This window comes from Pipistrellus kuhlii, unplaced genomic scaffold (genome assembly GCF_014108245.1).
Source record: "Pipistrellus kuhlii isolate mPipKuh1 unplaced genomic scaffold, mPipKuh1.p scaffold_m20_p_1, whole genome shotgun sequence".
NCBI lineage: Eukaryota > Metazoa > Chordata > Mammalia > Chiroptera > Vespertilionidae > Pipistrellus > Pipistrellus kuhlii.
The window spans coordinates 107,516,315-107,542,813 of NW_023425404.1; the positions used below are offsets into that span (position 1 = coordinate 107,516,315).

General features: G+C 38.2%; 1 protein-coding gene across 8 annotated transcripts in view; it reads left to right on the forward strand.

Annotated features, from left to right (window-relative positions):
• Window positions 1–26,499, forward strand: part of STAM (signal transducing adaptor molecule) — a 79,336-nt gene that overhangs the window by 18,207 nt on the left and 34,630 nt on the right. For 2 of the 8 annotated variants that reach the window (XM_036459325.2, XM_036459333.2), the window contains exons 2-4: window positions 1,618–1,702; window positions 25,822–25,897; window positions 25,979–26,074. In XM_036459325.2, coding sequence (XP_036315218.1) covers window positions 1,618–1,702; window positions 25,822–25,897; window positions 25,979–26,074 — 257 coding nt within the window. Of the gene's footprint in view, window positions 1–1,617; window positions 1,703–25,821; window positions 25,898–25,978; window positions 26,075–26,499 lie in introns of those variants that run through there. The other 6 variants (XM_036459344.2, XM_036459354.2, XM_036459364.2 and 3 more) reach the window with 5 other exon arrangements.

A 26,499-nucleotide genomic window follows, 5' to 3' on the forward strand; every position in this document is an offset into this window, starting at 1 on the left:
TATCTAATAAAACCCTAGTTGGTTAGGTGCTGGTAAATAGTTTCTCTTGAGAGTAGTGGGTCTTACTAAGAAGGGAATGCTCCGGTGTCTTTCAGAATAATTGCTGTTCTTCCTCTGCTGGAAAAACAAAGAAAATTTTCTCTTACGAAACTCACACACAAAAAAAAAAGTGTGGGGGCTTCCCTATGACTGTGTACCTCTGGAGTTTGGCGCTTAGACTTGTACACACTTAGCTCCCAGCAATTTGATACAGTGTAAATTTCCATGCCACTAGTGGTTTCTGGTGATGTTTCTGCTCTAAATTGTGATTCTGTGTATCTACAATACCTGTCTGTGTTTCTAATTTGGGGGGGAACAATTTGCTCTGTGGTTTCACCTTTGAGGGATATATGAAAAGTTGTTTATTATTCACTTTTTTTGTGCTTTACTTGTTAGAATGGAGTGACTCCTTTACATGTTTGACAGGAAACCAAAAGTTGATACCTGTGTCTCAACTGTCTGGTATCTCCTTGCCTAGAAAATCTTTGCTTTACCTCCAGAGAACAAACCTTCACTCATTTTTTTTTAGGTTGAGGAGAAGTGGTTGCTGAAGCCCTTGAGTAAGAAAGGCAAAGTACTTTTGAAACAGCATTAACCCTTAACCCATTTACATTTAACTTTATTTATTTATTTTAAAATATATTTTATTGATTTTTTTACAGAGAGGAAGAGAGAGGGATAGAGAGTTAGAAAGATCGATGAGGGAGAATCATCAATCAGCTGCTTCTTGCACACCCCCTACTGGGAATGTGCCCGCAACTAAGGTACATGCCCTTGACCGGAATCGAACCCGGGACCTTTCAGTCCACAGGCGATGCTCTATCCTATCCATTGAACCAAATCTGTTTTGGCTACATTTAACTTTAAATCTTCTTTATTCTTCACTCTCAATTTCAGACTTCCTTTTGCTACCAATATTTGAATTTTCTGAGAATTCAGTGGTATAAAACAGGCTGGTTCTTACATTTTTTTTTTCTTACTGCCAGTATACGACCCACCTTTCTTGGTCTTCTACATTGTTATATAGCTTTTGAGGTATTGTTACTATTATTGCTTCTAATGTTTTCCCTCTCTTGATATCTTTAATTTGTCAAGTTTTTACTTAAGGGAAATACTCGGTTAAAGCTTATTTTTCTTTTGTTCAATTTTTTCTTATCAGAACCCAAAACGAAAACTAAATAATTAATTTAATTCCCTGAAACATTTTATAGAGATTTGCCTATGTTCCTTGACTGGCAAATAAAGCTAAGAATTATTTGATAATGAAATAATTTCTTCTTTTTATCTTGATATCTGTAGAGAGAGATAGAGCTGTATATTTTTATTTTAAAAAAAACCAGTGGCATGTATTTTATACAAAGTAAAAGTAACTGAAATGTGAATGGGGAAAATACAATAATTGTGATAGGTAATAAAGGTACCCTTCTTTTTGAAGATGGGCTTGAACATCTCATTAATCAGACTGCTGGCAATTATTATGATTTGTTGTTGATACTTGATTATACTACAATTTGATGATTTACCCCTTAAAGATTTTTAAAAAATACTACTTCTGTAATTTCTTTTTATAATATACAGAGAAAGCAACTAGTGAGATGAATACTGCTGAAGATTGGGGTCTCATTTTGGATATTTGTGATAAAGTCGGTCAGTCTCGTACTGGGTAAGTATTGCAAAATTTCAAACAACTTTTATTCATTTTCCTTTTTATTAATATGAATACAATAAAGGTAAAAGGTGGAACATATTACAGTTATAATTTATTTTAAAAGAGAATGTTTTTTCTAGAAGGATTTGAAGAATCGTCCTATTTAGGTTACTTCTTATAACCAACTAGAGTAGCACGACTGGTAAGAATGTTGCCACTTTAATTAATCACTCTTTCCTCCTGAAATCTAGCTTTTTTTCATTTGATTTTTCAAGTAGTTAGGGATTTCTTAGTTACAAAGTTTGATGGTCATTTCTGAGTTCTTTTTTTTTGTCACATCTGCAACATGCTACCACCGAACTGACCAATGACTACTGAAAGAGGTACTTAAGGGAAGTAGAATCTTAAACTTTTTGGCATATGGGCTTTTGGGAAACACAACTTTTAGGCAGTTCAGTGAGCAGATTAACTGGTGCACATATTAATGATTTCTTATTCCTGGGCTAATCATGTCTAGGTATTAGCAGCTTTCCCCAAACATGTTGTCTTATTCATGTACTTTCATGTGAAAAATATTAGGGAGCACTATTGTATTATACTTGATTCTGATGATCTTAATCTGTGATGTACCTTCTTTTGGCTGTTGTTCTTTCCCTTCTAAATATAGTTTCCTAAACTCTTTTTGATTTATGTTTTAGCATCGTTTTCTTTCCTAATATTTTTTTCTTTTAAAATCTGACAACTTTCAGGAAAGGTGTATTTTCATCTCTAATTTTGTACGCAATCACTAGTTCTATGGACTCAGCATTATCTATATACTAGAGGCCCGGTGCATGAAATTGGTGCATGAGGGGGTGGGGAGGGTGGTCCCTCAGCCAAGCTACACCCTCTGTAATCTGGGATCCCTCTCACAATCCAAGACTGCTGGCTTTTAACTATTCATCTCCCTACCTGCCTAACTGTCCCCCTTTGCTGGCATGGTCGCCTCTAACAGCTCTCCTTTGCTGGCCTGGTCACCCTAACTGAACTCCCTGCTGGCCTGGTCACCCCCAACTCCCCCCACCCACCGACCTAGTCACTCCAAATTACCTCTCTGTTGGCCTGGTTACCCCCAACTCTCCCTATCCTCTGGCCTGGTCATTCCTCACTGCCCCTCTTGCCTGCCTGGTCGCCCCCAACTGCCTCCCCCCTTGCTGGTCTGGACTTCCCCCCCTCCCCCCCACCAGCCTGGTCGTACCGAACTGGCCCCGTCACCTGGTCGCCCCCAACTGCCCCCCCTGCTGGCCTGGTTGCCCCCAATTCCCAATTGCCCTCACTGCCAGCCTGGTTGCCCCATGCAGCCTGCTGTTCAGTCGTTTGGTCGTCCCTCCCTAACCTCCCTGCCAGCCTTGTTGTCCTACACAACCTGCTATTTGGTTGTCCGTCCAGTTGTTTCTGTCATGATGGCTCCTGGCTTTTTATGTATTAAGATATCAAAGGCTAAGTTACCAACTGTCCATCCAACCAACCAGCCAGTACATATGATGTGCACTGGCAATTTAAAAATAAACGTTGACTTGTGCCTGCACAATACATATGAAGTTCTTGTTGGCACCATTCTCACACAATGCCAGAATGTATCTGAAGACCAACTATTGGCACAGCGTGCCTCTGAATCTGAAATTAATTAATTTCCTTTCAATTGCACGAATCCGTGCACTGGGTCACAGTTTCTTATATAGTCATGCTGTATAAGCCTTAATCTTGCCATTTGTAAACCTGACCTTGTGTCTCTTTTATCTTTAAACTTACTTTCCCTGGAGGAGGGGGGAAGAAATGAGGAACCTTTGTAATAATATGAACAATAAAGATTGATTAAAAAAATAAAATAAAATAAAAAGATAAACTTACTTTCTGTTAATGAAAAAATTATTCTTGTATTTGCACTTAAAACCTTAGTCCTTGCCACATTTATTTTGTTACCCAACTCTGAAAATCTGCCTCCATAATATCCCTCAGAATGTTGGTGTTATAAAGTCTCCTTAGTTAAAATCTGAACTTGTCCAAATCAGTTGGGAGCAGTTTGTCTTCAAGTCCTTGTTACCCCTTCACTTTAGCTTTTTTAGGCCCCTACTGGGCGCTCTCTGCCAAGTTCCCAAAAATGTGGCTTCCAGAGCTGGCCTTATCCATGCCCTTTATTGTATTTATTTTTAGTATATGAAGTCTTGTTTTTCCTGACATTGTAAGTTTCTTAATATTTTGAAATTTAAGTAGCTACTTTGTGCTACATACATATCTATTTCTTTTTCTGTATTTCTATTACCCCTCTCCCCCGCTTACTTGAGATATTCTTTACCATGCCTAGATTTGTGGCATTTCTGTTCACTTCCATCTGCACCATTCTTTTCAACTTAAGCTTTTCAACCTTAGTTTGGTGGTGTTGGTCATTCTCTTCCTTCAATATGAATATTTTCTTCTACCACTTGCTATCTTTGTGTCTCATATCCTTACAGACCCAATATAGATATCATTTCTTCAACAAAGCTTTTCCTTACCCCCTTTACTGAAAATCATATTATGGCTCTCTGAATCCTTAAAGCACTATACCCAAACTATTTTTACTTGTCTTGCCTTTTAAAATAGTAATTTATATTTATTTAGTAGACTTAGATTTATAGAATGAAAGGTTCATGAATTTTTGTTATACAGAGGAAAAGAAGCAAGTTAGCTTAGTGGTTGAGAGCATGGATTTGGGGTGAGACTGCCTGGGTTCAAATCCTAACTATTTATATTGGGTAAGTAACTTACCTTTCTAGTTTGTAACAAAATGAAAAAGTTATCTTCTTCACAGAGGGCTTGTTTTGAGTATGTGCCAGGTACTATTATAAACAGTGCATATACATACTATGTATGTGTAGTGCATATATGTATATATATTTATAAACACTGTAGTGTAAACATATATTTTTATAAACACTATAATATTTATAATAATACCTGGCACATAGTTAAATGGATACACCTCTGCTTCTTTTTGATTAAAGTCATATTTTGTGAGTTTGTTGAGGAGTATCAACCTAGCCCCATCCCTGTATATTTTGAAGATAAAACTTTTATCTAGCATTTCAGTTTCAGTACCTGAGCTTTCACTCTGGTTTTCTTTTTATCTTTACTCTGATGTTCTTCATGTTATAGATATTTTTTATGATAATTTGGTTAGTTGCTTGACATGAAAAGACAAACTAATTTGTCTAGAAATAATCCATATTTTTTTAGTTAAAAATACATTTCTAATTCTTTTGAAATTCTGTAGGAAGTACAATAAAGATGAAGAGATCAATTTCTTTTTTCTTTATGTTAACATTATTGTACTAGAAACATTCATATTTCTGTTTTTTCTTGTGATGAGAACTTCTAAGATCAACACTCTTAGCAACTATCAGATATACAATATAATATTGTAACTATACTCATCATGCTATATAATACATCCTCAAAACTTATTTGTTTTATAACTAGAAGTTTGTACCTCTGATCTCCATTTCTGTTAGTTATATTCCACATATTAGTGAGATCATATAGTATTTGTCTGCTGATTCATTTCACTTAGCATTAATGCTCTTAAGGTTCATCAAATTGTCCACATATATTTAAGATGTACTAATAGTTTTAAAAAACTCTTTTGTCTTTTTAAAAAACCCAGTATCAATAGGTTTAGACACATGCTAATTTCTTTATATTTTTCAAATTTAGACAACATACTTAGTATATTCTTTAATATTTCAGTTATCCTTTGGTGATTTTAATTGACATTATGCTAAATCTATCAATTTACTTAGGCATTATTTTCAGTTTTGCTAATTTAAATAATGAGGGTGGTTCTATTTGTCCTTCATTTTTTCCCCCTTTCTTTTTCTTTTTTCTTTTTTTCCTTCCACTTTTTAATTTTGCTTTCTTGACAGTCATGGTTCCCTATTTCCTTTAAATCAGGGGTGGGAAACATCCAGCCGAGGGCCGTGTAAGGCCCGCAAAAGTATTTGGTCTGGTCCTGCCAAGGCAGTAGGGGGTGACCTAATTAAATGTTTGACCAAATATAGCAGGCTAATTTTTAAATTAATAATTTTGTACAAATCCTATATAATAAAAGGCTAATATGAAAATCGAATGGACAGCGCACCAATTGGCCCCTATGATGTGCACTGACCAAGAAGGGCAGACACTCAATGTAGGAGCTGCCCCCTGGTGGTCAGTGCGCTCCCATAGGGGGAGTGCCACTCAGCCAGAAGCCAGGCTCATGGCTGGTGAGCACAGTGGTGGTGGTAGGAGCCTTTCCCCCCTTTGAGGCAGTGCTAAGGATGTTCGGCTAATGGCTCCCAGACTGCGAGAGTGCGCAGGCCAGGCTGAAGGACACCCCCCTACCCTCACCGAGTGCAGAATTTTGTGCACCAGGCCTCTAGTGATGTTATAAATATCCAAATGGCCCTTGGCAGAGAAAAGGTTGCCCACCCTGCTTTAAATCCTTATTAATTATTTGTATAAATGTAGTATTTCTTTACAGTTTTTGTTAATAATGAATTGTTTGGTTAAATAATAATTGTGATACCATTCTAATATTACTGAAGTTTTTTAAAAGTCAAACCCTCAATATTTATTCTTGTGTGTGATTTCTCTTTAAGAATGTTTTACATAACCATCAGGACCACATTTTGACCTTTGCTTTCTTGGGTCCTTTTCTCTATTAAAAAATAGTAAAAATATTTTATGATTGTATTGTTGTAAAGACAAGTAAATATACATTAAAACATTTTCTTTTACCTAAAAGTTCTTTAAAAAAAAAAAAGAAAACATTTTTGTGTACCTCTAATATTATTGTGAGCCCTAGGCATAGTGCCAATGTGCCTAAGGGTAGTATTACAGAATTGAGTTATATTTAGTAATAGTTATGGGGTACTTAGGGAGGAGATACTAATATGTAATTTATTTGTTTTTATTGTGGTAAATATACGGGTTCGTGTCATTTGGTATGTTTGCATTGTGTGATCACCACTGCTACCCTGCTCTAGAGCTTTATATAATCCCCAGCTATTAAACAACCCCCCACCGAGTATCTCTAGCTATTAAACAACTTTCCATTCTCTCCTCCTCCAGCATCCGAAAACCACTTATAGTTTGTTTTTAATCTTTTAATTCATTTTATAGTTAATGCATATGAAAAACTTACGGAGATCTATCTGGGGGAGACTCATAGGATGTCTCCCCCAAAATGTATATACATTTTAACAGCTGATAACTCACTTAATTTTCACTCCTTTTCAAGAAATAATGGGTGAAGTCAGACTAAGCTTTGAAAAAGGAAAATTTATCCTAAAGTGCCACTAGACTTTTTAAAAATGGGTATACATAAAATATAAAGTTTATGAAATAATTGATGTTTCCAGATCTATTGCTTTGTGTTATCAATAGTGCCTAGACCAGAATGGTTATCAGTTTAAAAACAGGCATTGACAAAAAATTGTTCATTTCTGTAGATTCTTTTAAATTTTGAAAATGAACTGTATGTTAATAAATACTGAGTTTATAATCATTCAAAATGCAGATATATTTTTTGAGGGTACACCCTGTATGTTTAGATATGGGTTGCTGATGATAGCATAAGAATACTGAACAATATTATAGGTTGTCAATGAGGTATTCTAGATACCTAGTGTGTTTTAAAGAAGACTGAGACATGTAATTGGTGTGAAAGTGGAAAGGGGACATCGATTTTCCTGAGACAAATTTAGACAGGGTAGATTAATGTAGAGGAAAGTTATAGATTGCAACACAATTCATAAGTTTATTTTTTTAGGCAATAGTCTAGATTTTTTTAATAGACATATTACCATTTGGTGTTAATATATAATTTTATAAAATGTATAGATCTCTTTAAGAGGGCTGATTTAGGGATGATGAGGGGGTATTTTGGAAAAACATTTCTTCAGAAAAATTTTAAAAATAAAAATGATACGTAACAAGAAGCATATTATAGAATTATTTAATGCATAAATATAACAACTTATTTTAAGTTTTTCTTCCCTAAGGAAATAATTAAAAAAATATATATATTTTATTGATTTTTTTACAGAGAGGGAGAGGGAGGGATAGAGAGTTAGAAACATCGATGAAAGAGAAACATCAATCAGCTGCCTCCTGCACACCCCCTACTGGTGATGTGCCCGCAACCAAGGTACATGCCCTTGACCAGAATCGAACCTGGGACCTTTTAGTCCCTAGGCTGATGCTCTATCCACTGAGCCAAACCGGTTTTGGCAGGAAATAATTTTTAAAAATCCTTTGGCCTCACCTCCCTCCCCTTCCTTTCCTCTTCCCTTCCTCTTTTTTCCCTTCCTCTTCTTTTCTTTTTTCTTTTTGTTTGTTACAGTAACCTGTTTTAGAGTTCCAGTAGTTTGGAAAATGTTCTGAAGTTTTCAGAGGGAAAAAAGAACCATTATTGTGATATTCTCTTTTATCAGGACTATGACTCAAAAAACATGGCTGCCAGTGGTGTTTTAAAAATCTCTCCTTAATTCTTCTTATCTTAAAAAAAATGTTGCTGTTCTGCTGAAACCGGTTTGGCTCAGTGGTAGAGCATCAGTCTGCGGACTGAAAGGTCCCAGGTTCGATTCGGTCAAGGGCATGTACATTGGTTGTGGGCACATCCCGGTAGGGGGTGTGCAAGAGGCAGCTGGTCGATGTTTCTCTCTCATCGATGTTTCTAACTCTCTATCCTTCTCCCTTCCTCTCTGTAAAAAATCAATAAAATAGCCAAAACCAGTTTGGCTCAGTGGATAGAGTGTCAGACTGTGGACTGAAAGGTCTCGGGTTCAAGGGCACATACCTTGGTTGCGGGCACATCCCCAGTAGGGGGTGTGCAAGAGGCAGCTGGTCGATGATTCTCTCTCATCGATGTTTCTAACTCTCTATCCCTCTCTCTTCCTTTCTGTAAAAAAATCAATAAAATATATATTTAAAAAAATCAATAAAATATATTTAAATTATAGTATCCTATATAATAAAGAGGTAATATGCAAATTGACCATTACTCCCAACACACAAGATGACTGCCCCTATGTGGTCAAAATGGCCACCTTCATGTGGACAAGGGATGGCCAGCAGGAGAGGGCAGTTGGGAGGGCCCTAGGCCTGCAGGGGAGGCAGTTGGTGGGGACCAGGCCAGCATGTGAGGGCAGTTAGGGGCAACCAGGCTGACAAGGAAGGGCAGTTAGGGGTGACTGGGTTGGCAGGGGAGTGCATTTGCAGGGGACTAGGCCTGCAGGGAGGAAAGTTGGGAGGGACCAGGCCTGCAGGGGAGGGCAGTTGGGGGGAACTAGGCTTACAGGGGAGGGCAGTTAGGGGTGAGCAGGCTGGCAAGGGAGAGCATTTAGGAGTGATTGGGCCAGCAAGGGCAGTTGGGGGCAACTAGACTGGCAGGGGAGGGCAGGGGTGACCAGTCCAGCAGAGGAGGGCAGTTAGGGTCATTCGGGCCCACAGGGGAGCAGTTAGGTGTTGATCAGGCTTACAGGGAAGTGGTTAGGGGGCAATCAGGTAGGCAGACTAGCAAGCAGTTGGGAGCCAGCAGTCCTGGGTTGTGAGTGGGGTCCCAGATTGGAGAGAGTGCAAGCTGGGCTGAGGGACACACTCTCCTACCAGTACGAATTTCGTGCACTGGGCCTCTAGTTTTTATATAATAAAAATGCACTTTTTTGCTTTTTTTTTTTCTTCTTCACTTTTTTGCATTTAAAATAGAAACATTCACATGGCTCAAACGTTAAAACAACTTAAAAGATGAACATTGACAAACCTTCTATCCTCCCCACCCCCATCCTCTAAGGTAGGGGTGTCGAACTCAATCAGAGAAGGGGCCAAAATCTAAAATCCAGCCAAAATCGCCGGCCGAATGGTTTACTGAACAGTCATAAACTGTCATTGTGATGGAAACGTAGCGGAGTGCAGTGATGACAGCGCGGTGCGGGCCACATTGCAAGGCCTGGCGGGACAGATTTGGCCCGCGGGCCTTGTGTTTGACACATGTGCTCTAAGGCATTGTTTCCCAAACTTTTGACATATGTGTACCCCTTCTATAATTTTCGTAACGCTGAGTACCCCTTGTACTCATGAGAACGTAGAATTAGGTGCAGCTAAGCCCAGTGCAGTGCATATCCCCACCAAACTCCGGTGCAACAAGTACCCCCACCAAACTCTTCCCGTACCCCTGGGGGTATGCGTACTACACTTTGGGAAACACTGCTCTAAGGTAACCACTTTTGTTTCTTTTCTATCACTTCATTGTTTCTTTATACACCTTATGAATATATTTCCCCCAGTCATAGACAATAAGGTATATTGTATACACTATTCTACATTTTAATTAATATATCCTATTAGTCTTAGAAATGTATTTCCTCTAATGTCTATTAATATTACATTGGTTGTAAAAATTGAAAAATTTAGAAATAATTTTCTAGTTTAGAATTAGTTTTAATTAGTGGCATGTAGAATATTTAACATTCTTTAATAATTATTAATTAAAATTATTATTTTAAATATATCAATTTTAGGAAACCTAATAGATATAATTTCTTTTTGCCTCATATAGATAATAAGGTTTTTTTAAAAGCCTGAAGTGTTTGGACATACTGGACTTAAAACCTTAGAAACATTCTGAAAAATTTTTGCTAACTTCCTGAGATATTCACATGATTTGTAGTGTTCAGTTCCAGTGTATGAGTAATTACTGAAAAATGCCTAGCCAGTGTGGTCATATGATGAACTGAAAAGTCTCTGTTTAGAATCAAGAGAACTTTTAGAATGATAGTAGCAGTTTTCTTTAACATGTTTTCACATAATAAAAATACTTTGTTAATTTTGACTGATTTGTTTATATTATATGTAAAAAATGTGAGCATAAGTAATAGGTTAAACATACCAGAGTTAAAATTAAAGTTCTGAAATTGACTGCCAGATTAATTTGTGCTATTATTTTATATTTTAACTGTCTTTGCTTAAAGATATAGTTGCTGAAGGTGGAAAATGTACCCTTTAAAAAAAACACAAAAAAACTTGGCTAAGAGCTCAATTTAGGTTGTAAGTTTTGATTTATTCAGACAGAATTAGAAGGATAAAATAGTAGTTATTACTAATTTGTGAAAAATATAAGTCTTTTGGAAAGAGTTAGTTAAAAATGTTTTTCATTGGCTCTCTAATGTCCTGCCCTGGATCTGGACTATGACTTTTCCTGACCTACAACTGGAGATTGATAGAATACTATGTTCCTAGTTTTTTAAGGGAAAATTAAAGTCTTCATGTTAGAAGGGCAGCATCAGGAGAGAAATAATTCTGTTACAGTATATATTTTATTACAATCATAATCCTCAATTTCCAGGCCTTAATTTTCAAAGTATTTAAATACCTTTTTAAGACTAATACCCAACATTTATTGACTTATTATTATTTGCCAAATCTTGCTTAAGTCCTTATAAACATTTTATTTAATCATCAGAGCAGGTATAGGTACTGTAGGTTTTTCCAGTTTACAAATGAGAATCTGATCCATATTTGTGATTCTTTAATGTAATTTAAATTAAGGGAAGAGTTCCACCAGGAATAAAATTAAAGGATTTTTTTTGTAAAGCCTGATCTTGATTTCCATGTCTCTCTCACTTTCTTGACATCACAGAACTATGGCAGTTGGTTTCATTCTCTTTTCATCATCATTTTTTCTTTTAATTGACAAACAGTGAGTAGAGGCTGGGCATCATGTTTTTCATATACAGTGGTGAATAAAGCAAGCACACCTTTGTCATCAACTGTGGTAACAATCTACTAGTGCAAGATAGAAATAACCAGGAAAAGACAATGCGCTAAGAAGAGAATGAGCAGAGTGCTTTAGTGAATAGAAAGGGAACCTAACTCAATTTTTTCAGGGAAGAACAGGTGAGAGAGGATAACATTTATGCTAAGATTTTCAAGTTGAGAAGGAAACAGCTGAAAGCAGAGGTCCTAGTCAGAAGAATAGCATCTACATCAGTGGTTCTCAACTTGTGGGTCGTGACCCCTTTGGGGATCAAACGACCCTTTCACAGGTATTGCCTAGGACATCCTGCACATCAGATATTTACATTATGATTCATAACATAGCAAAATTACAGTTATGAAGTGGCAATGAAAGTAATTTTATGGTTGGGGGTCACCACAACATGAACTGTATTAAAGAGTCGCGGTTTTAGGAAGGTTGAGAACCACTGATCTACATGAATGCTGCAAAGTGGAAAACACTTGGTGCTTCCTAAGGACATGAAAGATGTAGAGTAGTTGGAACAGAGGTGAATTGCCCTAAGTGAGCACAGAGTTGAGTATAAGAGAGAGTGAGTGAGTTAGAAACATATACGGTAATAGTCAGAATGATTGAAATTTGATTATAGAGAGTTTTCCATTATTGGTCATGACACGGTTTAGGATGTGACCATGACAGTTAATAATAATAATATGGGATAGAAAGAAAAAAAGCCAAGTTATCAGAAGCATCACTTATATTTTCATTAACATCTCAGAGTTAAGACAGGAGTAATGTTGGAAAGAGTGCCAGTGAGCCAGGTGTTAACATTATTGAGAGATGAGGGGGCAGATGAGGTTTTTTAAAACTGGAACAAGAAGATAGTTTGACGTAATCAGAACTGGACTGTTTTGGGAAAGAGGAGGGGGTAATGATTTGGAAGAAACAAAAAGATAAAAGAGGACCCATACATATCATTTAATGTAGGTCCAAGAAGGAACACTTGAGATAGGAGTAGTACCCTCCTTGGAGAGCCAGGTTTCTGGCAAAAGGACCAAGGATAGGGCTTTTGTTGATAGTGGCCTGTGAATTCTAGGGGGTACAAGGTTTCTGAAGTTGGTAATGGATATGCAGAGCTGTTCCATGATGGAACGGATAGTCTGGATCTTCTTGTAGGGTCTGGTATAAACAAGAATAGCAGGCATATATGTTCTCAAGTTGTCAGCTACTGGGTAGTAAGTAGAGACTTTTTTCTAGACCTCTGAAGGCAGAACCTTGGAGGACTGGAAAGGAGAGTAGTTGGGGTTCTCCTTTGATTCCTTTCCATAATGGTGTAGAGGTTTAAGGTGGATAGGCTTACATCAAGTCAAAAGCTCACTCTTATCCTTTGCTCAGTTGAACATCTTTTTCTGTTTTTAAGAGCTGTTTGTATTTCCTTTTCTTTTTCTTTTTTTAATTAAGATATATGTGTATTTCCTTTTCTGTGAACTGAATGTATATATCTTTTCATTTCTAGGAGATTTAGATTTATTAGGAACATATCTATAATATGACTTGTGTAAGTATGTGTGTATATATATGGTATACATAAATATACGGTATTTCCTTTGACTTTGGTTTGTTATTTCTTTAAAAGTTTGTGATTTTTATATAGTTTGAATTTATCACTCTTATAGTTTATAGAGTTACACAGGAATTTTCCAAGATTTTAGTGGAATTATCTCACTTTTTTTTTCTCAAAGATTTCATTTTTATTTTCTAACTAACAAACTTTGCTTTTTTAATATAATTTTAGACTTAAAGAGAGTGGGTTAGAGTGATTGGGCTGAGTAATTTAGTGAGCCACACTAAAGGGTGTGTGGCTCAGTTGGTTGAAATGGTTGAAATGGCGTCCCATACTCCAAAGGATCGAGGGTTTCATTCCAGGTCAGGACATGTGTTTTGGTTTTGGGGTTCAGTTTTAGGATTGGTGTGCATTCGAGAAGCAGCTGATTGATGTTTCTCTCCCTTCCTCTCCCTCCCTCCCTCCCTCTCCCTCCCTCTCTCCCTCTCCCTTTCTCTCTCCCTCTCCCTCCCTCTCCTTCCCTCTCTCCCTCTCCCTCTCCCTCCCTCTCCTTCTTCCTCTTCCTCTCTCCCTTCCCTCTCTCCCTCCCCTCTCTCACTCCCCTCTCTCCCTGTCCCTGTCCCTGTCCCTGTCCCTGTCCCTGTCCCTCTCCCTCTCCCTCTCCCTCTCTCTCTCTCTCTCTCTAAAATCAATAGAGTGTATCCTCAGATAGGGATTTAGAAAAAGGGAAAAATTCAGCAGATAGTACAAAGAGTTCTATATACCTTTTCTTCTCCTTGCAGTTTCCATATTATTAACATTTGAATTAGTGTGGTACCTATATTACAAGTAATGAACCAGTATTGATACATTGTTATTAACTAAAGTTTATTGTTTACATTATAGCTCACTCTGCTGTGCAGTTTTATGGGTTTGACATATCTATAATGACATGTATCTATCATTACAGTATCACACAGAATAGTTGCACCATCCTAAAAATGTTCTGTCCTCCACGTACTCATCCCTTTTTTTCTCCTTACTCTTGACTGAAAACCACTAATTTTTTTACTGCTGCCTTTTTCAAATGTCATATAGTTGGAATCATATAGTATTTAGCCTTTCAGATCAGCTTTTTGCTAAGTAATCAAAATGCACTTAAGCTTCATTTGTCTTTTCATGGCTTGCTATATATTTTTGGTGATTGTGAATAAAGCTTCTGAAAAATACATTTATGAACTGTGTGTTTTGTGTGTGTGTGTATACACATAGGTTTTTAACTCAGTAGGTTAAATACCTAGGAGCTTGGTTGTTGCATCACATGGTAAGACTGTTTGGTTTTGTAAGAAGCTGTCTGTTCAAAGCCTTTGTGCCTGTGTTTTCTTTACATTTATTTTCTTAAGATTGCTGCAGCTATTCGTGGTCTTTTTTGGTTCTATATAAATTTTTGGAGCATTTGTTCTAGATCTGTGAAATATGCTGTTGGTATTTTATTTTTAAAAATATATATTTTATTGATTTTTGTACAGAGAGGAAGGGAAAGAGATAGAGAGTAATATCGGTGAGAGAGAGTCATCGATCAGCTGCCTCTTGCGCACCCCCTACTGGGGAATATGCCCGCAACCAAGGTACATGCCCTTGACTGGAATCGAACCCAGGACCTTCAGTCCCCAAGCCGATGCTCTATCCATCGAGCCAAACCGGTTTCGACTATGCTGTTGGTATTTTAATAGGAATTGCCTTGGGTAGTAATGGACATTTTAATGATGTTGATTCTACCAAAACAGTGGTTGACAAACACATTAGTCAAAAGAGCCAAATATCAACAGTACAACGATTGAAATTTCTTTTGAGAGCCAATTTTTTAAAACTTAAACTTCTTCTAGCGCCACTTCTTCAAAATAGACTCGTCCAGGCCATGGTATTTTGTGGAAGAGCCACACTCCAGGGGCCAAAGAGCTGTATATTCTTGAATGGTAAGTTGTAGTAAAGCACTTTTTATAGCATGTCAAGTGAAAATGTAAAATTTAATTCACTCTGAAATAGCCTTGGAAGCTAAAGTTGTAAAGCTAACTTGATAGAAGATGTTTGTGCTTTCTAGAACTAACATTGTTGAGTATCTCTAAGTCCCTGGCACCAGTCTATTATTGTAATAACATATTGATAAGAAAGCATTATTATTCCCTATTATAGATGAGGTCTGTCAAGTTACAACTCTTTTTCTACTGTATCACAGTGCTGCTTTTGTCTGGCAGTGGTTCTCAGCCCTGATGGTATTGCTGTAAGAGGGATGGCTTTGGTTGTCACACTGACGTGGGGTTACTACTGACATTGATTGGGGAAGTGCGGGGGGTGGGTGGGGGGGGAAGGGACGGACCAGGGGTGTTATATGCCAGATCATCTTACTCTACAAATATTTTTCTGCCCGAATACCAGATGTGCATATGTTTAGAAACATATTATTAGTATTTTTTGTACTGTTAAGTTCTATTTCATAGTTGATTAGTGCTATGTGAGCACATTTTTAACTGATATAGATATAAGTGGGTAGACATTTATAAGTAATGTGTGGGACAGTTTTGGAAATTTACTTGGAGCTATTCAAAGAGATTTGAAATTTCATTATTCTTTGAAAAGAGAATTGTAGGATTGCAAAATTAGTTTTAGTTTTTCTTGACCATCTGATAATAGATTTGCGCTACATCATATGCATGTTTAACTTATTGAATTTAACTGTGTTCTTTTGTAGCCCCTCAAATTTTACTTTTCTTAAAAACTTGTCCCTGCTATTCATTTAATTTCCTTATATCTCCCTTTCTCTTATAAACTGTGAATGTCTCACTCTGAATGTGATTCTTGCTCAGAGTATGCACGTTTTAAACGACATAGCCCTATATGCAAGCTAACTTCTTTAGCTGATGCTAAAGGTAACATTTTGCTTTAATAATTGAGGAAATATCAACAGTACAGAGCCAAATATCAACAGTACAATGATTGAAAGGTTGCCTGTATTGAGCATAATTGAGAGATGGCAGAGTATGTTCTCCAACAGATAGTCCCCTATCAAGAACAGTTGATGAACTGCAGTTTTTCCTTTATAATCTTAACTTTGCAAACAAACCTGGGAATGGTGCAATTCCATTACATTTTACAATAGTGTGATTTAGGCTATTTTCATTTTGTCACATGGAAGAAAACAGTTTTTGTTTTTTTTTTTAATTGTTTGAAGCATTATAAATAGTAGTACAAGTTGAAACCTGTTTGGCTCAGTGGTAGAGCGTCGGTCTGTGGACTGAAAGGTCCCGGGTTTGATTCCTGTCAAGGGCATGTACCTTGGTTGCGGGCACATCCCCCGTAGGTGGTGTGCAAGAGGCAGCTGGTCGATGTTTCTCTCTCATCGACGTTTCTAGCTCTCTATCTTTCTCCTTTCCTCTCTGTAAAAAATCAATAAAAATAGATTTTAAAAAAAATAGTAGTACATATGTCTCCTTTTTTTCCTCCCCTTGACCTCCCCCCCCCAGCCTTCCCTACCCACTCCCTGCATATGCCTTCACCCCATATCTTGTATCCATTGGTTATGTTTATATGCATGCATATAAGTCCTTCGGTTGGTCTCTTACAGCCCCCACCCTCCTTGCGCTCCACTATAGTTTGACAGTCTGTTCAATGGTTCTTAATCTTTATAACTATTTTTCCCCATTTCTTTTCTTTGAAAAATCTTGCAAAAACAGTTATTTTTTTATGATTGGAAAATTGGGAGAGAGAATTCTCCTTTCCTGTCTTTTGTTTGTATTTTACCTCTTATCTTATTTTCCTATCTCAAGGTAAAGAAGAGAGAGAATATATCATACAAAAAGTTTTAAAATATCAAAAGGAGGTTTTGGGAAGTTTTTGAGAGAGATGAGTGTTTGATTACCCTTACAAAGGTAGGTGATAGAAACCATTGGTAGACTCTTAAATGCACATGCAATTTTATTTTGGCATGAATTTTTACAAAATACTTCATTTGTGTTTATTACCATGTCATTTTTATCATATGCTGTGTTCCCCCCAGTACTACTTATTTTTTATTTTCCCCTTATCATTGTCTTATTGTAATTCTAAGAAATTAATTTTATTCAAGTATGTGCATTTTTCACATAGAAAGCAAATTTAGTGGAAAATATGCAGAAATTGATAACAAATGGCTTTATAAGGGTGACTTTAATTCTAAATACTATGATACAACAGAGAAAAGTAGTATTTTCTATATTTAACTCAACAGCATTTTAAAATTATTTTATATTTCTAAGGTTCAAATAGGCATATTAATTTTTTATGTATTACTAGAGGCCTGGTGCACAAAATTCATGCACAATGAGTTGGGGGAGGGAGGAGTTCCTCAGCCTGGCCTATACCCTCTCGCATTCCAGGATCGCTGACTCCTAACTGTTCACCTGCCTGCCTGCCTGATTGCCCTAACTGCTCTCCTCTGCTGGCCTGATCATCCCTAATTGCTCTCCCCTGCCAGCCTGATTGCCCCTAACTGCCTCTGCCTCATCCCCTGCCACTGTGGCTTTGTCGGGGAGGACGTCCAGAAGGATGTCCGGAAGACGTCCGGTCTAACTAGCATATTACTTTTTTATTAGTATAGATCCGTGGTTGACAAACCGTGGCTCATGCAGCTCTTTGGCCCCTTGAATGTGGCTCTTCCACAAAATACCATGGCCTGGATGAGTCTATTTTGAAGAAGTGGCGCTAGAAGAAGTTTAAGTTTAAAAAATTTGGCTCTCAAAAGAAATTTCAATCGTTGTACTGTTGATATTTTACTCTGTTGACTAATGAGTTTGCCGACCACTGGTATAGATTTTTTAAAATTTATCTTTAATTGTTAAAAGTATTACAAAAGTCTTCCCCTCTTCCCCCCCGTATTGATCCCTTCCATCCTGAACCCATGCCCCCACTTCCAAGGCCTTCACTACAATACTTAATGTCTGTGTTCATGGATTATACTTATATGCATGTAAGTTTTTGTTTAATCTCTCCCCACCAACCCACCAACTCCCACTTTCCCTCTGAGATTCATCAGTTTGTTCCATGCTTTTATGTCTGGTTTTATTTTGCCCACATAAAAGTGAGATTATGTGATACTTGTCTTTCTCTGACTGGTTTATTTAGTTTAGCACAATACTCTCCAGGTCCCTCCATGCTGTCTCAAAAAGAGTACAGCTTCATAGTATTCCATGATGTAGATGTACCACAGCTTTTTTATCCATTCATCTACTGATGGTCACTTGGGCTTTTTCCAAATCTTAGCTATTGTAAAGTGAGCTGCTATGAATAAAGGGGGTGCATGCATTCTTTCTGATTGGTGTTTCTGGTTTTTAGGAAAAATTTCTAGAAGTGGGATCACTGGGTCAAATGGCAGTTCTATTTTGAATTTTTGAGGAAACTCCACACTGTTTTCCATAGTAGCTGCACTAGTCTGTATTCCCCTAGCAGTATACTAGAGTTCCCTTTTTCTTCAAATCCTCACCAGCACTTGTCATTTGTTGATCTGTTAATGGTAGCCATTCTGACAGGTTGATACCTCATTGTCATTTTAATTTCATCTCTCTGATGATCAATGACTTTGAACATTTTTTCATATGTCTCTTAAGTGTCTATTTAGGCCCTTTGCTCATTTTTTAATTGGATTGTTTGTCTTCCTTTTGTTAAGTTGTTCCATTAATCTATATATGCCTGTTCTTGTGCCAGTATCAGGCTGTTTTGATTACAGTGGCTTTATAATATAGCTTGATAATCCAAACAGCTTTTTATTGAACATCAACCATACTGATGGCACTATTCTATGCAATATGCAGAATGAAAGTGTATTATCTTCAGGCAACTGAAGAACAGTAGTAGTTGCTAAATAGTTCTTACTTTTCTCTCAAATTTCAATTGAGCATTTATTATGTAGCCTGGCTAGGAAGTGGGAATCAAGGATGAGCAACATAGCCCTGGACCCTGTCTTTAGGAACCCTCAAGATGGGGAGATAAACAGTTAAGGAAATTTGATGTTAAAAAAAAAAGATGAAATAAAAAATTCTAAACAATACACATTAGTACTGTTGAAAGCTAACATCTGGTAACCCACTTTGTTAGTGGCTAGTCTATTGCTACATAACAAACAAAGCTAAGACTAAGTGGCTTAAAAGAGCAACCTGCTATCTTCAGTTTTGTGACTTAGTTAACAACAGTCAGAGAGTGGATGAAACTGGAGTAATGTGAAGGCCTGACTGGGATGGATGATGAAATGGCTAGCTGTTGATGGCTGGCTATCAGCTAGGACCTTAGTTGGGGCTATCCTTTGCATGTGGCTTAAGTTTCTCACAGAAATGTGGCTGGGTTTGTGGAGGGAGCATCCTAAGAACAAATGTTCAAAGAGACCTAGATGTACACTACATGGCTTCCTATGAACTGTACATTTCAGAACATCATTTTTTAAAATATATATTTTATTGACTTTTTACAGAGAGGAAGGGAGAGGGAGAGAGAGTTAGAAACATCAATGAGAGAGAAACATTGATTAGTTGCATCCTGTACACCCCCTACTGGGGATGGGCCAGCAACCAAGGTACATGCCCTTGACTGGAATTGAACCTGGGACCTTTCAGTCCACAGGCTGACGCTCTATCCACTGAGCTAAACTGGTTTCAGCAGAACATCACTTCTGTTATATTCAACTATGTTCCCAGGGCATGAATTCATGCACCTTGAAAGGAACTGTGGGCGGTAGGCTGAGGTGGGAACAAGGGTGGGTCTCAACCCATCCTCCACGCCCCCACCCGGTGGCCCTTCTCGCCACAACCCCCAGTCCCCTGTCTGCCAGTGACCCTGCTCCTGCTGCCGCCACTCCTACTCACTGATGGTGTCAACCCCGCTCACACCTGCTGACGATACAGAGCAATTGGGGCCTGTGCCAGCAGTGGGTGCGATCAGTGGCTGCTATCCGATCATCCCTCAGGAGCAGGGGGAGGTGGAGAAGCCCTCAGGGGCAGTTGAGGCTGGCAGCTATTGCTGGCACCCACTGATGGCTCCAAGCTATCAGAGCCAGCACCAGTAGTAGGTGTCAGTGCCTGGCGGGACCATGGTCTGAGGGAGCAAAGAATTTTCAGTAACCACCAGAGGCTCGCTCCAATGACAGTGACCAGAACCCCACCTTGGTCTGGTACCCCCACTCATCTCCACAGTCCCGCCGCAGCTAATGCCCACCATGTTCCATGCTCTGCTGCCTACTGCCAATGCTCGCCATGTTCCACGCATGCCCCCTGGTGGTCAACTCATGTCACAGCAACTGGTTGTTCAGTTGTTCCGCTGTCCAGTCTATTTGCATATTAGCCTTTTATTATATAAAACTAGAGGCCCGGTGCACGAAATTTGTGCACAGGGGCGGGGGTGTGTCCCTCAACCTAGCTTGCACCCTTTCCAATCTGGGACCCCTTGAGGGATGTCTGACTGCCTGCTTAGGCCAAGTCCTGGGCTTCAGCCTGCCAGCCTGATCACCTCCTAACCACACCCCTCCCAGCCTGATTGATGCCTAACTGATACCTTGCCAGCCTGTTTGCCTCTAACTATTCTCCCCTGCAGGCCTGGTCACCCCTAACTGCCCTCCCTAACAGGCCTAGTCCCCCCAATCTGCTCACCCCTGGGTCCCTTTCAACTGCGCTTTCCTGCAGGCCTGGTCGGCCCCAACTTTCCTCCTCTGCTGGCTTGGTCACCTTTAACTGTCCTCACCTGCAGGCTTGATCACCCCTAACTGCCCTCCCTTGCAGGCCTGGTCCCTCCCAACTTCCCTCCCCTGATGGCCATCTTGTGTCCACATGGGGCAGGATCTTTGACCACATGGGGGAAGCCATCTTGTGTGTTGGAGTGATGGTCAATCTGCATATTATCCTTTTATTAGATGGGATAGAGGCTTGGTGCACAGGTGGGGGCCAGCTAGTTTGCCCTGAAGGGTGTCCCGGATCAGGGTGGAGGTTCCCTTGGGGCGTGGGGCGGCCTGGTGGTTTGCAGGCTGGCCATGCCCCTCAGTGACCCAAGCAGAGGCCCTGGTATCTGGGACTTATTTATCTTGTACAATTGAAACTTCATAGCCTGGAGTGGAGACAAGCCTTCTGCTTGTTCTTTGGCGGTAGCCATTTCTGTTGGGGTTTATGTATCTTCTATAAATGAAACTTTGTAGGCTTAAGCGGATGTCTGGTCCAGCCAGGGTGTGTGGAAAGTTTGGCTTCCTTCATCGCCAGAGGCAGCCCTAGCCTCCTGCTTTCTAGCTTCGTAGCTGCCGCCATTTCTATTTGGATTATGTATCTTCTATCATTGAAACTTTGTAGCCTTGAGTGGAGGTCTAGGCTGGCGAGGGCAGGTGGGGAAACTCGAGCCTCCCTCCTGCTCTCTGTGGCTGTAGTTTATTTGCGTATTTGCTCCCTATTGGCTTGTGGGCGTGGTTTGTGGGTGTAGTAGAGTGATTGTTTATTTGCATAGTACTCTTTTATTAGATAGGATTGGTCAAACAGCTCACTGAGTTCAACCCAGAATCAAGGTGAGGGTTAGATATTGCCCCTTGAATTTTTGAAAAGTTTATTTTCTGTCTCATCTACAATTTTAGAAAAAAAATATTAGAAGCCACAATTACATGAAAGTATTGTCTTTTTTTCCTCACTCTCCTGTGAACTAACTACATGTCCCAGGTTTATGCATAAAAAGATGATTTTGTGTCCTTGACACTGTGTCTGAGTGATTCGAGCATCAGCTGGCACACCGAAGTGTTGTGGTTTCCAGACCCAGTCAACTGCATGTTGCCTGGGTTGTAGTTTGCTCTCCACCCCCAGTTGGGGTGCGTGCAGGAGGCAACCAGTCAATGTGGTTCTGTCCCATCAATGTTTCTATCTCTCTTTCCCTCACTCCCTTCCACTCTCTCTCTGAAAATCAACAGGAAAATATATCCTCAGGTGAAGATAAAAACAAACAAACAAAAAAACCCAACAAGATGATTTTGTGGATGAACATAGTTTTGAGCTGGAGTGCCCATATATCCAGTGTACTTTGGAAAATTCCAGTTTATGTCTGTTGTTCCTGTACTATATTTACTTGGCACCCCCTTTCATTCTCAAATGGGTACTTGCATGGATGATAAATTATACGGACACTGTGTTTGTAGTCAACTTTCTTTTGTCATTCAGAGGATAATAATCATAGCATACCTACTTTAAATTCACGTGTAACTCTTAAATCTTTTTTAAAATAGTATTTTAATTGTATTTTTCATTAAATTGTAGGACTTAATCCTACAATTTATATATAAATATATAACTTCAGTCATATATATATATAAATATATATATAAAAATATAACTTCAGTCACACTTGTTTTTTTTTTAATTTTCTTGTGGAAATACTGAAAAACTGAATTGAAAAAATTCATAGAGTAGAATGAGAGAGTTAATACTAAATTTTTGTGGGTCCCTTCTGTTGTTGAATACTACCAGTTTTATACACAATTCTGTACTGATTTTTTAAAGCTTATATTTTAAAAGATACTGCCTTGTTGGCATAAATGAAATGCTCATCAGCATTTGTAAGCATTCTGATTGGCTTTGCAATTCTATTCTTTTTATGGTGTAATAGCCAACTTTATTTTGATGCCAGAGATATCTTTGCCTTGGTTTTAAAAATGAGCTGTGGGAAAATACCCAAACAATATAGAAATGAATGAAATACAAAGTAAAAGTTCCATTTCAGAGCTTCTTTCTCCAACTCACCTTTACAAAAATCATCACAAGTTTAGACTTCTTACTTTTAAAAATAGTGGTTTACAACTAATACACCAGAAATTTTATTTAAAAATTTGGTGGTAGCCTTAGCCAGCTTGCTCAGTTGGTTAGAGCGTTGGATCCTATATATCAAAAGATTGTGAATCCGAATCCAGGTCAGGGCACATACATTGGTTGTAGGTTCGATCCCCAGTTGGGGTGAATTTGGGAGGCAGCTGATTGATGTTTCTCCCTTTCTCCCTTTCCCTCCCTCCTCCTTCCTCCCTCCTCCCTTCTTCTCCCTCTCCTTCCCCCTCTCCCTCTCCCTTCTTTCCCCCTCCCCCTCACTTCTCTCTCTCCCTCTCCCCCCGCTTCCTTCTCCCTCTTCCTTTCCCTTTCTTCTCTCTCTCAAGTCAATAGACATATTTTTGGGTTGGGATTAAAAAAAATAAACTTAAAAAGGATTGGTAGTAAAGCACGTATAAAGGATTACTTTCTAAAATGTTCATTCACTGAGCTAAATTATAGTTGGGTCATTAATTTTAATGGTTTTAATTTTAGTATTTAGGTAATCCTTTTTATATATGGTCTTTACCAGTGCTTTGAAATGATAGTTTTGTGTTTTTATGTCATGATGTTTTTTATAACTATAAAAATTAGCATGGGGCCACAGATTCTGGCTCTTAAAATAAGTAAAACTGTGAAAAAGGAAAAATCTAAATAATCTTATACTACTAGTATATAATGTCTTTAGTCTAATAATGTGCTATCAGATGCTTTTAATATCACACAAAATCAATAGAAAAAAAAACTTTAGGGTTGCTAAGAGTTGAACGCTTGACACATAATGAGTAATTAATAAACATTACCTCTTTTATTTATATTTTTCCTCTTATCCCATGCTCTTCAAGTAAAACTTCTCTACAGACAATGAAACATCCTTAGAAACAGATATATATATTTTTTTATCCTAATTCTTTTTTTCAATTCCTAAAAAAATTTTCTAGTATAATTATTCTTACTGGTCAAAATTTTTTTTTTCTTTTTCTTTTTTATATTTTATTGATTTTTTACAGAGAGGAAGAGAGAGGGACAAAGTAAGAAACATCAATGAGAGAGAAACATTGATCAGATGCCTTCTGCACACCCCCTACTAGGGATGTGCCCGCAACCAAGTTACATGCCCTTGACCAGAATTGAACCTGGGACCTTTCAGTCCGCAGGCCGATGCTCTATCCACTGAGTAAGCCGGTTTCGGCATTAATGGTCAAATTTTCTAGGGCTCATTAGAATTCAAATCACTTCATAAGGTTTTTTCCTTTTGTTTGTGTATTTATCCTATATAATAAAGAGTTAATACCGTATGCAAATTGACTATCACTCCAACACAAGATGGCCATTGTCATGTGGTCAAAGATGGCCACCTTCATGTTGACACAAAATGGCCACCGTGAGATGGCGTCAGGGGAGGTCAGTTAGGGGTGAGCAGGCCTGCAGGGGAGGGCATTTGGGAGGGATCAGCCCAGCAGGGGAGGGCAGTTAGGGGTGATTATGTGGGATCGGGCCTAAATGGGCAGTAGGACTCCCTTGAGGGGTTCCAGATTGGAGAGGGTGCAGGCTGGGCTGAGGGATATTAACCCCTACTCCCAGTGCTCGAATTTCATGCACCAGGTTTCTAGTATTTACATATTTATTTCACAGTCCGTAAAATCTATCAATTTGTTTGTTTTTAGTATATTCGAAGTTTTTGCAACTGTCACTACAATCTAATTTCAGAATATATATCACTCCCAAAATCTGTATTCCTTAGCATTTTCTTTCATTCCCATCTCTCCTCAGCCCTATAAAGCACTTCATATCAATATGGTCTTACCTATTCTAGACATTTTGTATAAATGTAATCATACACTAATGTGGTTGAATCATAAAATATGTGTGTGTTTTTGTGACCAACTTCTTAATATAGTATAATGTTTTCAAGGTTTATCCATGTTGTAGTATGTATCAGTACTTCATTCTCTTTTCCCCCATTTTATTTGGCAAAACACAAGTAACATGAAATTTACTATTTTAACAATTTTTAGGTGTACATTTCAGTGGAATTCAGTACATTTACTGTGCAGCTATCACCACTATTTATTTCCAAAATTTTTTTATCATCCCAAACAGAAAGTCAGTCTACATTAAAACGAACTCTTCATTGCCCCCTCCTCCTAGCCACTGGTGACTCCTGTTTTATTTTCTGTCTCTGTATTTGCTTGCTTTAGGTACTGCTTATAAGTGGAGTTGTACAACACTTATCCTTTTGTGTTTGGCTCTTCAACACATAGATCGCAGTTTTTGCCCAGCCTTGTGGAGTTTCTAACCTTTGTATGCCTGGCTTTTCCCACAGCGGATTGGTATATAGGACTTATCTTGGTATATAGAACTTTTTCTCCGTTTACTCTGCTAGCATATTTTAGCTTCCTCAGCCTTTTGAATTCTGATTTCTGTCCTCTCAACTCAGTGAGATAATGTTCTTTTCTTAGAGTCACCTTCTCTTTATTGAGATCCAGAAACTGTTTTAATGCAGGAAGCCTGTATTGCTATGTGGAAGATGTCTCTAAGTAGAAATTGAAACAAAGGTCTAGCTTATTTAATTTGTCTCCCTTCTTAGAGATCGTCATTATGCACTGCCTGTGATCTTGCATACTAAACAGGTACCTCAATGTATATTTTACATATGTTTTTCTAGTTTTGTAATTGTTTATAGCAGGAGTATAAGTCTGGTTCCAGTTATCCTATCATTTTATTTCAAAACTTTTTTTTCACTCAGAATTAGCCTAAAATGCCTCATCTGTGATTGCTAAGGAAGAGAGTCTGTTAATCTTGTTTGAAAAATTTAAAGGAATTTATCAGTCTACAATTTTTCAGTTGTGCCATTAATAAAAATTAAACTTCTTTAATATATTCTCCCTATTGCCTATTATAGTTGGGGACGAGGGGGCTGATGTACTACTAATTGAGTGTTACATTTCTCGTTTTTTAGGCCTAAAGATTGTCTTCGATCTATTATGAGGAGAGTGAACCACAAAGATCCTCATGTTGCTATGCAAGCTCTGACTGTGAGTGATTTGATTTTAGGTTCTATCACAAAATTACCTGCTGAAATTGAGCCCTTTTAACTTTGGAATTTATGTTTTTAGCTTCTAGGAGCATGTGTATCAAACTGTGGCAAAATTTTTCACTTAGAAGTATGTTCCAGAGATTTTGCTAGTGAAGTAAGCAACGTATTAAACAAGGTAAGGAACACTATTCCCAGAAATGAATTATGACACTGATTTTTCTTTATGTATTTTATTGTTCAGTTCCTCACATTTTAAATCAGCAGTTGCCAACCTTTCAGACCTCACAGACCACCGGTTGGCAACCACTGCTCCAAAGGTTTCCTTAAACCAGTGATCCCCAGCCTTTTGGACCTCAGGACCACCAGGTGTCTGCGGACCACCGGTGGCAACAGTTGTTTTAAATCACAAAGGACTAGTCTGTCCTTTTATAAAAAAAAAAAAACCTCACACACACACACACACAAAAACACAAACAAAAAACTTTCTAGGCTATTTTCTATCCAATATATAAGTAGATATTATGTTTTGCTGAAGAGACTACACATTTATAATTCCGGTAGTTGTTTTTCCAGCCAAATTAAAGTATATTGAACCTCTTT